An 11,594-nucleotide genomic window follows, 5' to 3' on the forward strand; every position below is an offset into this window, starting at 1 on the left:
ATGCTTAAAAGGCATTCCATTAACAATTGAAATGACCAATAGCAGCAACCGCACCCCACATAAATATGAATAAAAGCCTAGCATTTATAGATGAAAATGGAGCCGGATATAATCAGATTTGGGAACTAATCTAAGTTATCAAGTAGAAATATAAAGTACTGTATCCCACATGTTGGCTTTTAATGCAGAAGGTGGTATTGGATTTTCTTAATATGAGTAAGATCCAACTGTTATTAGCTCATCACCACACAAATCTTTTATGCTTACCAAAATAAACTCTAGGCAACCATGGCCTTTATAATGTAGGCAATTGACATATTTGACTCATTTGCAGATTTTCAACCCAAATTTAAAAGTTAAATCCGTTAATTGATTGGAACCTAAAAAATGCAGAATGATAAACATTTGCCAGATCTAAAAGCACTCATTCATGAGGGATCAAATTCTGTATCTTTCATAGCAATTGAAAAGAACGAAATTAAGTTACACGACAGTTTGCTCCAAATCTTAAAGCAAAATAAAAAAGGGTGTTTATATCTTTATCAATCAATACTGCTTGCTATAAGGGAACCTCCCTACAATAAGAAAAAAATAAGAAGGCTAGTAGCATACACCTTGTGTGAAATTTAGGTGAGTTTCACCAAATGATGTAGATCTCATCCCTTTTTAAGGGCTCTTGTTTATTATGTAGTGACATCTTCACATCTACCTGAATTTCACACAATATTAAGAAGTGTATAAGATAGTGTTAAAAAACTGTATTGCTAGCATTTCACAAAAATCAATATTGTCAATAATATACCATTACTAAAACAAACCCGCTCCAGCCATCTTAAATTGTTTCCCACTTAGTGCCTACATTACAGAATTTCTTTTCCTAAAGTAATTTTCTTTATTTTTTAGTTAATCCAAGTACTATTCTTAATATTTTTCCATCCATCTGCACTTAATTCCAGCCTTGTGCTACTTCATTTGGAAGGAGCATTCTCCAGTTTATTTTCGTTGCGCCGCTTTTTCTGCCAGACTTCAACAGAGATGTTTAGCGGCCCTTATTAGATCTACTAGCTTTTATTTCTACTTGGGTTGCTGTGTCCTTGGGTCTGCTTGTGTTGGTTAGGCTGCATTTTCCACTGTTTAGCTTTCTTACTTGTTTACAGCTGAGATCTTAAAATCTTAAGCTTTTGGAAAGTTAGTTCATGACATGGAGAATCACACCAGAAAAATTAGTCTAACATTCCAACATGTTCCACAGCCCCGTTGCCCACATTAGCTGGCTGTGCATTTCAACTACTTCAAAAGCAAAAGTTGCTATGTTGGCATCACCACTTGCATCACTTGTTTGCAGCTAAGAGCCAAGGTAGAAAGCTCTTAACAATTGATAAGAACCTAGGAAAAGCCACACTAAGCTAGGTATTGTAGTTATAGAACCCAAGGCCTTATAAACCTTACATTAGATCAGAGTTTCATGCCTTGCAATTAGATCCCAGCACTTCTATGATAAAGTGGTCAAGAGTTTGATCCTTTGCATCAGTATCTGAACAAAAATGGAACTTCAGCACAAAGTATCTCTTTAATAAAGAACTGAGTCAGTTCCTTGCAATGGGTTAACATAAAGCTCAAACTGCTCTCTGTATTCGTCTACCGAATTTGTTTGCTTTAATTCTGGTACCAATTCAAAAGTCTTCATCATCATTTCTGGCTGAAACCTGCTAACAACAGCTGTCTTAAATTCTTCCCACGATGGGTTTAGATTACAAAACCCCCACTAACAAAACCAAGAAATGGCCTTTCCCTCCAATGCGACCATCACCACATGCAATTTCTCATGCTCCAAAACCACTTTAAGTTGGAAATACCTTTTCACAGGAAGGACCCACCCATAAGCACCCTCACTAGAAAATAAAGGAAACTCAAGTCTGCGCCACTTTTCATCTCCAAGACTGACATTAACTCTATGCCCTAGAACAGAACCATCATCGACACTTGTACTGCTTCATGATTGTTACTCCTTTGTTGTTCATTGTTTTCACTCATGCCGTCTGAGAATTTATTGCAGTCAGCTACTGTGATAACCTTTCTAATGTAGCTTCAATCCCCTTTGATCAGCTTCTGTGATAACCTTTCTAATGTAGCTTCAATCCCCTTTAATCAACTTTCTTCTAACTCCCAATTCTTCTTGGCTTGTCTTGTTCTTGATTTTCCTCCTGTTTTTGATTCCATCTTTCAAACCCATCTTTGGCCCTCCAGTCTTGCAAACTATCTTCTTGATTTTATTTCATCAAACCCTCCAAGCTGCGTTCAAATATGTCCTTGCAGGCATCCATTCTTGTGCTAAGTGCTAATCATTTAGAACTCCCTCAGTGGAGAGTTTCCAGGCAACGGAACCAGTTGTAAGGAATGGGTAAAGGAAAAACAGAAAAGAAAAGAAATCTAGAACTTCTATAATTCTGCAATATCACAAAAATGACAAACAAAATGGAATGTACAATGCCCAGGACTTTGAGAGCCTGGTCTCTCCCCAAATCTGTTATAATTCTCCTCTCCCTAATTCCCTTTTCCCCCTTTTTATATCACTTCTGTTTCTAACAATCAGTACTGGGCAACTAATTACACATTAACTGGACAGGGCCTGTCACATTTGGGCTTATTCCTTATTCTTCTACTGCCTGCAGACTTAATTGGGGGTCTAACACAATCCAGTAAAGTAAGTACACGAACAAGCCATATTTAAAAGTTAGCCTCAAGGAAGTGGAAACCCCACTGTTCAATACATATAGACACTATACAGTAATTGCAACTTTTCTATAAGCAGCCCTCTGAAAATCTCAATACATGAACTTCCTTCAAACAATGATAACCTCATTACAAAAGCTTAGGAAATGTATAATTGATTCAACTATGGCAAATTATCAAGGTTTTCATTTGCATTTATAAGTTCAAAGTTGGAGGATCTATAAATCCTCTTGAAAACCAGGGTCAAGATAGTGACAAGGCAAGAAAAAAATAGCTCAAAAGGGAAAATCCAGTCCCGTTTCATAACACAGAAGACCTTTACGATTTCTGCACATATCTACCAAAAAGATTCTTTCAAACAAAAAAAAATGCAAAACAACAGGTTACCAGAGAATAAGAATTGAGAGAAGCCATGGAAACAGCTTTTCACCACAAGTGGTCCTAGAATGGAGACTCCCCTTATAATCTGAGCATTTTCCTCCAAACAGAGACCACAACGATCAACATATAATGTACAATGCTATATAACTTAGTCCTCCAACTACTCGGTCCTTAACTAACCTTTACATCTAAACCAATTTGCATAACCCAAGGAGGACCCAGAAGACACAGTGAAGATTCCTACTGTAAATCCAACCCAGAAGACACAGTGAAGATTCCTACTGTAAATCCAACTGACCGATGAGCATGTAAGAAACTCTACACTAATGTATTAGAAATGCATCACAAAACTGTAGGAGATAAAGCAATTTTAGGTTCATAAATATGAGACATTTCATTATTATAAATGATTGAGCCTTTGTTCAATCAAAGAGACATGAGTTTAGAGGAATGTTTGGACTTCCAAAGGAGATTTTCAAGAGTCTCTATTTTAACGGGAAGAGAGATAAATGGAAGTTGAACATGGAAGAAAACTCACCATAAGTTGACACGACTCCAATGTTACCATATGAATCATGTGAAAATAAAACTCCCCACCTTCAAGAAGTTGACAAACAAATGCTGATGAAGCTAAACAACTCTGGAAAAGAGATTCATTTAAAACTATTTTCATTAAGGTAAGTGGTTAACTCTAAATTCGAGCTTTGGAAACAGACTTTGAAATCAAAGGAGTTTTGCTTAGTAGTTAGGTAGGAGAAAGAATTTATGCATTGCATATTTAGAAAGAAACAAGAAAATGAATTAGAGGTAAAATGGAAAAAGATCACAAGAAGGGCTTCTGAGTTCAAATATCTAGGATCAATATTATAAACTAATGAGGAAATTAACGAGGATTTCACACATAGGATACTAGCTGGATGGTTAAAATGGAGAAAATCATTTGAGGTTGTTTTGATCATAAAGTATCCTACCAAACTTGAAGGAAAAGTTTGCCTTACTGCTAGACACCTAACTATACTCTATGGTAGTGAATGTTGAGCTTTAAAGAGAAAAGAAAAAATGAGTAACTAAAGTGAGAATGTTAAAATGGATGTGTACTCTCACAAGAAAGACACAAAATGATTGATATGAAAAGATATATTGGTGTGACACCAATTGAGTAAAAAAATGACAGAAAATTAGTTAAGGTGGTTTGACACATCACTGGGCTTAATAATTAATAAGAGATGAATAGGGTGTTAAGGGGAGTTTTTGAAAAAGAAAAATTGTGACAGCTGGTCTTTGGAGCTAGGGAAGGGATAATCCCTTGGATAGCAGTCTTCCTCTGTAGTCTGTACTTGTAATCATTATTCATTAAGCATTCTAAGAGAATATTAATTCTCTTAATTTTCTGTATTTCTATATTTTGTATTTTCTGTTTACTGGCATCCGTAATCTCTGTAAGTCAGTTATAGCGTCACCAGGACAGTTATAACTGACAGGACTGCCATCATATCTAGCTACAGCTTCTATTGCATAAATAGCAGTTGTGTACAGAAGCTTGGCACCTTTTTCTATTCTCAGAACTCAGTTATTTTATCAAGGGCGTATTTTTCATGGTGGTGGTGGCCATTTTGGTTGTGGAAGATGGTGAGGTGGACATTCCTCTCTTCAATGTCAAGTTTTCTCTAAATTTGTGCTATCATCAGTTTGACTCAGCTTATATTGCTACTACCACTTCCAAAACCTAATCGGTGTCAGTACAATGTGCCATATAAATGAGTCTGTTTGTTTAAACTTATTTCTTAAAAAAGCACTGTTTTTAATAAAATAAGTTTTTTTTTTATACTTTTTTGATGTGTTTGTCTAAACTTATTTTTTTAAATAAATAGTTTCAGCTTTTTTAAGAAGCAATTCCTATATGTTTCATAAAGAACTGGATTTTTTAAAAAGTACTTGTTTAGAAACACTTCTTTTTAAATTCAAACAATCGAACCCAATATCATGTGGCTTAGTAGAATGAATCACTCCTCAACTCCACACTTATAGTCCCAGGCTCCTCAGCTTGTTCATGAATTAGCTTATTCTCATCCTCATGCACCTTCTCAATTTCAGTCTCAACCAATTATAACAAGTGGCACACCAGCCACCAATCTTATACAGCAAACCTAATATCCTAATTCTAGTGCATCTTAACTCTCCTATATCATACCTCCTTGCCATTGAAATTTTGGAATGATGTGTTTGTCACAACAGTACCTACCTTATCAATGAAATTTACCATTCCTTACCAGTTGTTGTTCAAACAAATACCAGATTATACTTTTCTATGGGCCTTTGGCTACTCATGTTATCCGCACACAAACTTGATTTTCTTTCACAAGGGAGTCTTTTTCTTGGATATTCAACAGCACACAATGGATATAAGTGTCATATCTCTGATGGCAAGTTAATCATCTCCAAGGATATTATTTTTAATGAAACACGCTTTCCATACTCTACCTTATTTTCCTCCAACCCATACTTAGCATCACCCACTCAACTAACTTCAAACATACCCCTAGCAGTCCCACATGTTGTTCCTCTATCAACCTATCCTTCCCTTAATATTTCCTATACTTCATGTTCCACTACCAACTCACCTGCTCCACCTTCTAGTGCCAATCAACCTGCAAGCCAGTTATCCACTAATATTCACCCCATACAAATCAGGTCCAAGTCTAGTATTATCATGCCTCCAACTCTTCTCACTCATGTCAAATCAGTGCAGTCAAGCAGGCCCTTCAAGACTCTAATTGGCTTGCTGCTATGCAAGCTTAATTTGCTCTTCTTCAACAAAATAACACCTGGACTCTTGTTTCTCTTCCACCTGGTAGGACTCCCAATGTTGCAAATGGGTCCCTCAATAAATATAAGGCATGATTGGTTGCTAAAGGATTCAACCAACATTATGGTTTTGATTTTATTGAGACGTTTTATCTTGTCATCAAGCATGTTACTATACAGATTATACTCACCCTAGCCATAACTCTTGGCTGGTCTTTGCAACAATCAGATATCAACAATGCCTTTCTCTGTGGTCTTTTAGAGGGAGAGGTTTACATGATGTAGCCCCCTGGTTTTTGAGGCTCCTAACAAAGCTATTTGTCAACTCAACAAAGCTATTTATGGCCTTAAACAGGCTCCACAAGCCTGCTTTGAAAGACTAAAGAATACCCTTCTACATCTTGGTTTCACTGCTAGACAACTCTCCAAAGAAGTTTCTGATTTTCTTCAAGATCCTTCAACACTATGGTTGGTGCACTGCAGTACATCAATATCACCAGACCTGGACTTAGCTTCGCTGTTTATAAGGTTTAACAATTCATGTCATGTTCCCTGAAGAGTCATTAGGTTACTATTAAACAAATTCTTCGTTACTTGAAGGAAACTATTACCTTTAGCTCTGCATGCTTTCTGTGACACCAATTAGCGTATTGGACGTCTGATCCAAATGACAGAGGTTCTACTTTAGGTGTTGTTGTCTACCTTGGCCCTAACACTATTTCCTGGCAGTCCCGCAAACAAACAGTTATTGCTCAAAGCATTGCTGAAGTTGCTCAAAGCATTGCTGAAGTTGAATACCATAGTCTGTGTTACTTCCTTTGGGTATCAACCATCCTTCATGAGTTGGTTGGCCTTTCCTATCTCTCAAGCCTATCTCTGTCATTTTTTGTGACAATCAACGTACAGTGTGTCTCAAAATCCTTGCTACAAGCCAAAACTAAACATGGAAATTGATCTTTTCTTCATGAATGAAAAGGTTAATTCCAAGCAGCTGCCCGTAGTTCATGCTCCTGCTCAAGATCAATGGGTAGATGTTCTCACCAAGCCCCTGCCCTCTGTATTTTCTGTATTTCTATATTTTTTATTTTCTGTTTACTGACATCTGTAATCTCTGTAAGTTATAACTGTCACCAGGACTGGTGACAGTTTATAACTGACACAACTATCATCATATCTAGCTGTAGCTTCTCTTGTATAAATTATTGTTGTGTACAGAAGCTCAGCGCCTTTTTTGTATTTACAGATTCTCAGTAATAGAATGAGATTGTTCATTTCTCACTATATTTCTAAGAAGCATTAATTCTATAGAAGAGGCTTTCCTTTTCCAGAATTGATTCTGTTTACTTCTATTACTATTATCTGAATCCTAATTCTGGGAAGTCAATAGTTCCATGAAACAGAAGTAGATTTGGGATAAGATTTCGTATTATGCTTCTAATTGGTATATAAAGCACATGGCCATTATAATTTATAGGTTTCCCTAACAAATATGTTGAGGGTTTATGCAGCTTTGTTAATTTTTTATTTTCATTTTCCGTGTTCAGTGTTTTTTATATGTTAAGGGATATTTCCTTATCCCCCAAACTCTGTAATTTTCTATCTCAATGATTGTTTTATCAAAAAAAAAAAAATCAAATATTGAGAAAATAAGCATACAAAACCAAATGAAGCTCCTCGTAAGCTAAGCTAATATATATGTTTCTATTAACTTTCTGGCTAGTATGATAGTTCAGCACATCAACGATTTCAAGATTTGAAAATGCAAAAATACTTACTATACTATCCTACATCCTACTGCATTCAAAAAATCATTGTTAGGCCTTTTTGGAGAATGTTAGGTATATCCTACTACATGCTGAACCAAATTCATATGGACAGAAGTAAAGAAGCCAAACTATTCAGGCAATGAGTATGTTGCACTTTGTTGGGTGGAGCTTAACTATAGCATTTTTTGGGACATCTCTTCAAATAAGCAGCTGCTTTGGCATAAACTTAAGACTTTTGCTTCCATATGCCTTTTCCTCAAATATATACTGCCAGATTGTGTAGATTTACTACATTGATGTCTATTTGATAGGACACAGAAAAATTAAGAAAGAAAACCACTTTTATCCTATTACTTAGTTGACAAAACAGCTAGAAAAAAACCATAATCAGAGCCTCTGGCACCTCAATTAAAAAGCTTTCCTTCTCTAAAAAAATTACCTCACACCACTCACTCTCCCCCAGATATCCCACAATGTTCCCCTCTAACAAACTCAACAATTAAACTTAGCATCCTAACCAACTTCCTTTCCTCTCTCCTATTTCTTCCTCCAGGAATAAACCTTCCAGATATTTGGTTTGGCTGAATCTTGATCCAGCAATTGATCCTTTTCTGGTTAAGTCCACCAGATAAGTGATTTTATCTTTCCTTTTTTTTTTTTAATCTTAAATCCTCCTTTCCGTAAGTATTCTTCTTCTTAGTTAAATGAGTCTCTCTAACAAAATAAATAACTGGAATATCAAGATTATACAGCTACTCCATAAAGATCACAAAAGAACAGACGACAACATATAACATTCAAAATTTAATATTTCAGAATAAAATATTAAAGCGATTTCAGCCACCCAGTATTTAAGTACAGGCAACAGAGCTTCAGTAAAGCCTAATCAATAATCTCTGTACACCACCCACTGGATTTTTCAAATTCCCAAATCTAAACAGCACTAGGGGATCTATTCTTTCCTAAGTCTCCCCATAAAATATGTATAGTTTCAACTAAATAAACAGCTCATCAAAGACAGCTGAAGGGAAAAAAAAAAGAAAAAGAAAAAAGAGGAGCATCATGCATGTAATGTCTTGGCAAAAAAGCATGCAAGACGACCAACCTAGTTAAAGCCAGTTCCCATTTCCTTTCGCTTTAGTTCTAAAGCAATACGTTCATTTTCAAGCTTCATTCTTTCATTCTCCAGCTTTAACTTTTCCAACTCCCGGTCTTTTTTCTTACTAAACTTCTGCCACTTGAATCTTTGTTTCTCTAGCTCCAACATCTCAACCTGAATTTGTAGTTTCTGCTCCTCTAACTGAAGTGAACGAGATTCAACCCATTGCTTCTGTAACCAAGCTGCTCTCATATTTTCAGGTAAAGCTTGATTCACATCAGATTGGACCATCGGAGGATACGAACTTTTGTTGTGCTCTTGACTGTTTAAAGCACTCCCAAAAGTAGCAGCATCTTCTTGCCCATGCCCTACTCTTAATCTTTTCAAAGATCCCCCTGATGCCCCATAGAGTCCTCTACTATCTGCATGAGAAACATAATTCTCTTCAAAGTCATCACGGTCATCAGTTTCCACATCTGGATCATCTTCATCATGATCATCATGATAGGACCTTCTGATATCATCATTATCATGATCATCTCTATTTCGGAGAGCCAGCTGCAGCGACCGTTGCAATGCAGGATCATGGGGTAAATGCAATCTATTACCATTATGGTAAGAACACATCTCCTCATAGAACAGGTGTCTTGAGCTCAGTATTTTTCGAACATCATCCTTTTCTTTCTCAGAAAGATAATCTATCACATCCAACAGAGCAGGATTTTCAACAACCTGACAAGAAGTTCCCCTCCCAAGCATATCATTAAGCTTTTTGTACCTTTTATTAAGATCATTGAACTTATCCTCACACTGCTGAGGTGAAACATGATAACCTCTTTCAGCCATGACCTTAGAAACAGATTTCCACTTCCCCTTTTTCTGTAGGACTGTAAATTTTCTCCTTCCACCACCACCTTCAGAAGTTAGATCCTCGCCTATGTATGAAACAGCTGTTATCAAAAGCCTCACCATCTTATCAGTCCACTTCACCCGCTGCCAAGGCGACCCCTTCTTCCCTCTACCCGCTTCATGATGACCATCACCACCTTCCTCAGCAAAACTTGGTTCATCTTCATCACTTGGTGAGTTTTTGCTTCTATCTCCCTGACTAAACTCGGTCATTGACATTGTCTGATCACAGTTCTGCAAGGTTCCCATCGTAAGGGGAAAACCATCATGAACTGAGGAATGCACCCCAGACCCTTGGCAAGGATGTGTTTGATGCTGATTCATGGAATGAGGATGCTGAGCTTGCCGATGAACCCGCATTGATCCAGGCAAATCAAAACCCCCAAAAGAACTACCACCGCCTTGAATCATACCTCCCTGTGACAAATTCCCTTCCATTGATTCACACAAACAACAAAAACAGATCAAGCCAGTGAACCCATCCCACCTCCAATCCTAGTTCGCACACACTCCAAGTGCTTTTCACAAAACACACATCAAATCACACAAACCATGTCCATTCAATTTTCCAAGTTTCAACACCGTTTTCAAACACACCTATCTCTTTCTCTAGATCCTCGAGCTAAAAGGGCACCCAAATCAAACTAAAACCCTTACCCAATAATCATTTCATACACCAGCACTCCCAACCCACATACAAAAATCTCACAACACAATAGAGGGACCCACCAACAAAACAAAAACCAAATGTTCAATAAAGATTCAAAAGAAAAGCCAAAACCCCTTTAGAGGCTCACCAGTGAGGAAACTCAGGAACTTCTCTGATGAAAATCTGCAGAAAACCTGACAACCCAGAAGCCAAGATTGGACCTTTTCCTCGAAATCAAGCCGCGAATCCCGAAACATAGACCAACAGAAAACAGCACATCCTCACTAACCGAGGAGTGAAAAAAGCACCACAACGAAACAAGGGGGAAAGACGAAGAAAAAGAGCGAAGCACAAAAGACAAGGGCTGGTTTGTGTTATGAGCAAGTTTCCTTGTGACCACGCTATATATACACGCTTTAATACTAAAAGGACAACAGCGGAAGAACCATGATGGTTCAATGTATGAGAAAAAGGTGTGGACCAACTCAACTATTTTATTGTTTCTTCCACAGTGAAGAAAGAATCATTTAATAATAAAAATCGAATCTTTCCTTGTAAATGATCTAGAATTCAAACCTAGTGTGCTTATGCTGATTATCTCATAATCCGAACCTGCTAACATGAATTATAGCGATTTCTCTCTCTTTAATTAAGTTGACTAAGAATTCCAATTTTAGTTTTAGTAGTGAAAGAAGTATGTTAAAAGAAAAAAATACTTATTTTTATGTATGTTTATCCGAATATTTCGTACTAATATCATTAAAAACAAAAGTCATGTCCACTAATAAAAATGAAGCATCCTTCAAAAAAAATAAAAATGAAGCATATCTTGAATGACTATTTCAACTTTTATTTTTATGATTTTTATTTTTTGCTAAGTAAAATTTTTAAGAAAAAATATATTATTTAAAGAATTTTATTTTTACACCTAGAGCTTAATTTTTTATATATTGGTATAAAGATTTTTATCCTATGAAACAACTAAAATGTATTTTAAATATAACATTTAAAATAATTATTATACTTGTTAATAAATTTACTATACACCACTAAAATACTAGCACATTAACATAAGGTCATTTTCTCATTTCCATGCATATTTAAAATATATATGTTTTTATATTAACTTATTTATATTCGGATAAATATAATTAGTTTTTTTTACATTATTTTTTAACATTTGGATAAACATAATTAGTTTTTAAGTAGAGAAAAAAATAATACAACAAATCTTCAACTAATTAGGCTATTC

The 11,594-nt window shown here is 36.1% G+C and overlaps 1 protein-coding gene across 1 annotated transcript; it reads right to left on the reverse strand.

The window, feature by feature from the left end:
- Nucleotides 1-431: 431 nt before the first annotated feature.
- LOC109817291 (uncharacterized) lies at nucleotides 432-10,796 on the reverse strand. Its single transcript, XM_020382509.3, has 2 exons — nucleotides 8,791-10,796; nucleotides 432-709 (listed from the first exon to the last, which is right to left on the reverse strand). The coding sequence occupies exon 1, from the start codon at nucleotides 10,129-10,131 to the stop codon at nucleotides 8,791-8,793; it is 1,341 nt and encodes a 446-aa protein (XP_020238098.1). The 5' UTR covers nucleotides 10,132-10,796; the 3' UTR covers nucleotides 432-709.
- Between the last annotated feature and the right edge of the window lie 798 nt (nucleotides 10,797-11,594).

This window comes from Cajanus cajan, chromosome 1 (assembly GCF_000230855.2).
Source record: "Cajanus cajan strain Asha chromosome 1, NIPB_CcT2T_4, whole genome shotgun sequence".
Lineage (NCBI taxonomy): Eukaryota > Viridiplantae > Streptophyta > Magnoliopsida > Fabales > Fabaceae > Cajanus > Cajanus cajan.

What these genes read in the sequence shown, in the direction of transcription:
- LOC109817291 (XM_020382509.3), bottom strand. Translation starts at nt 10,131, where the DNA reads ATGGAAGGGAATTTGTCACAGGGAGGTATGATTCAAGGCGGTGGTAGT.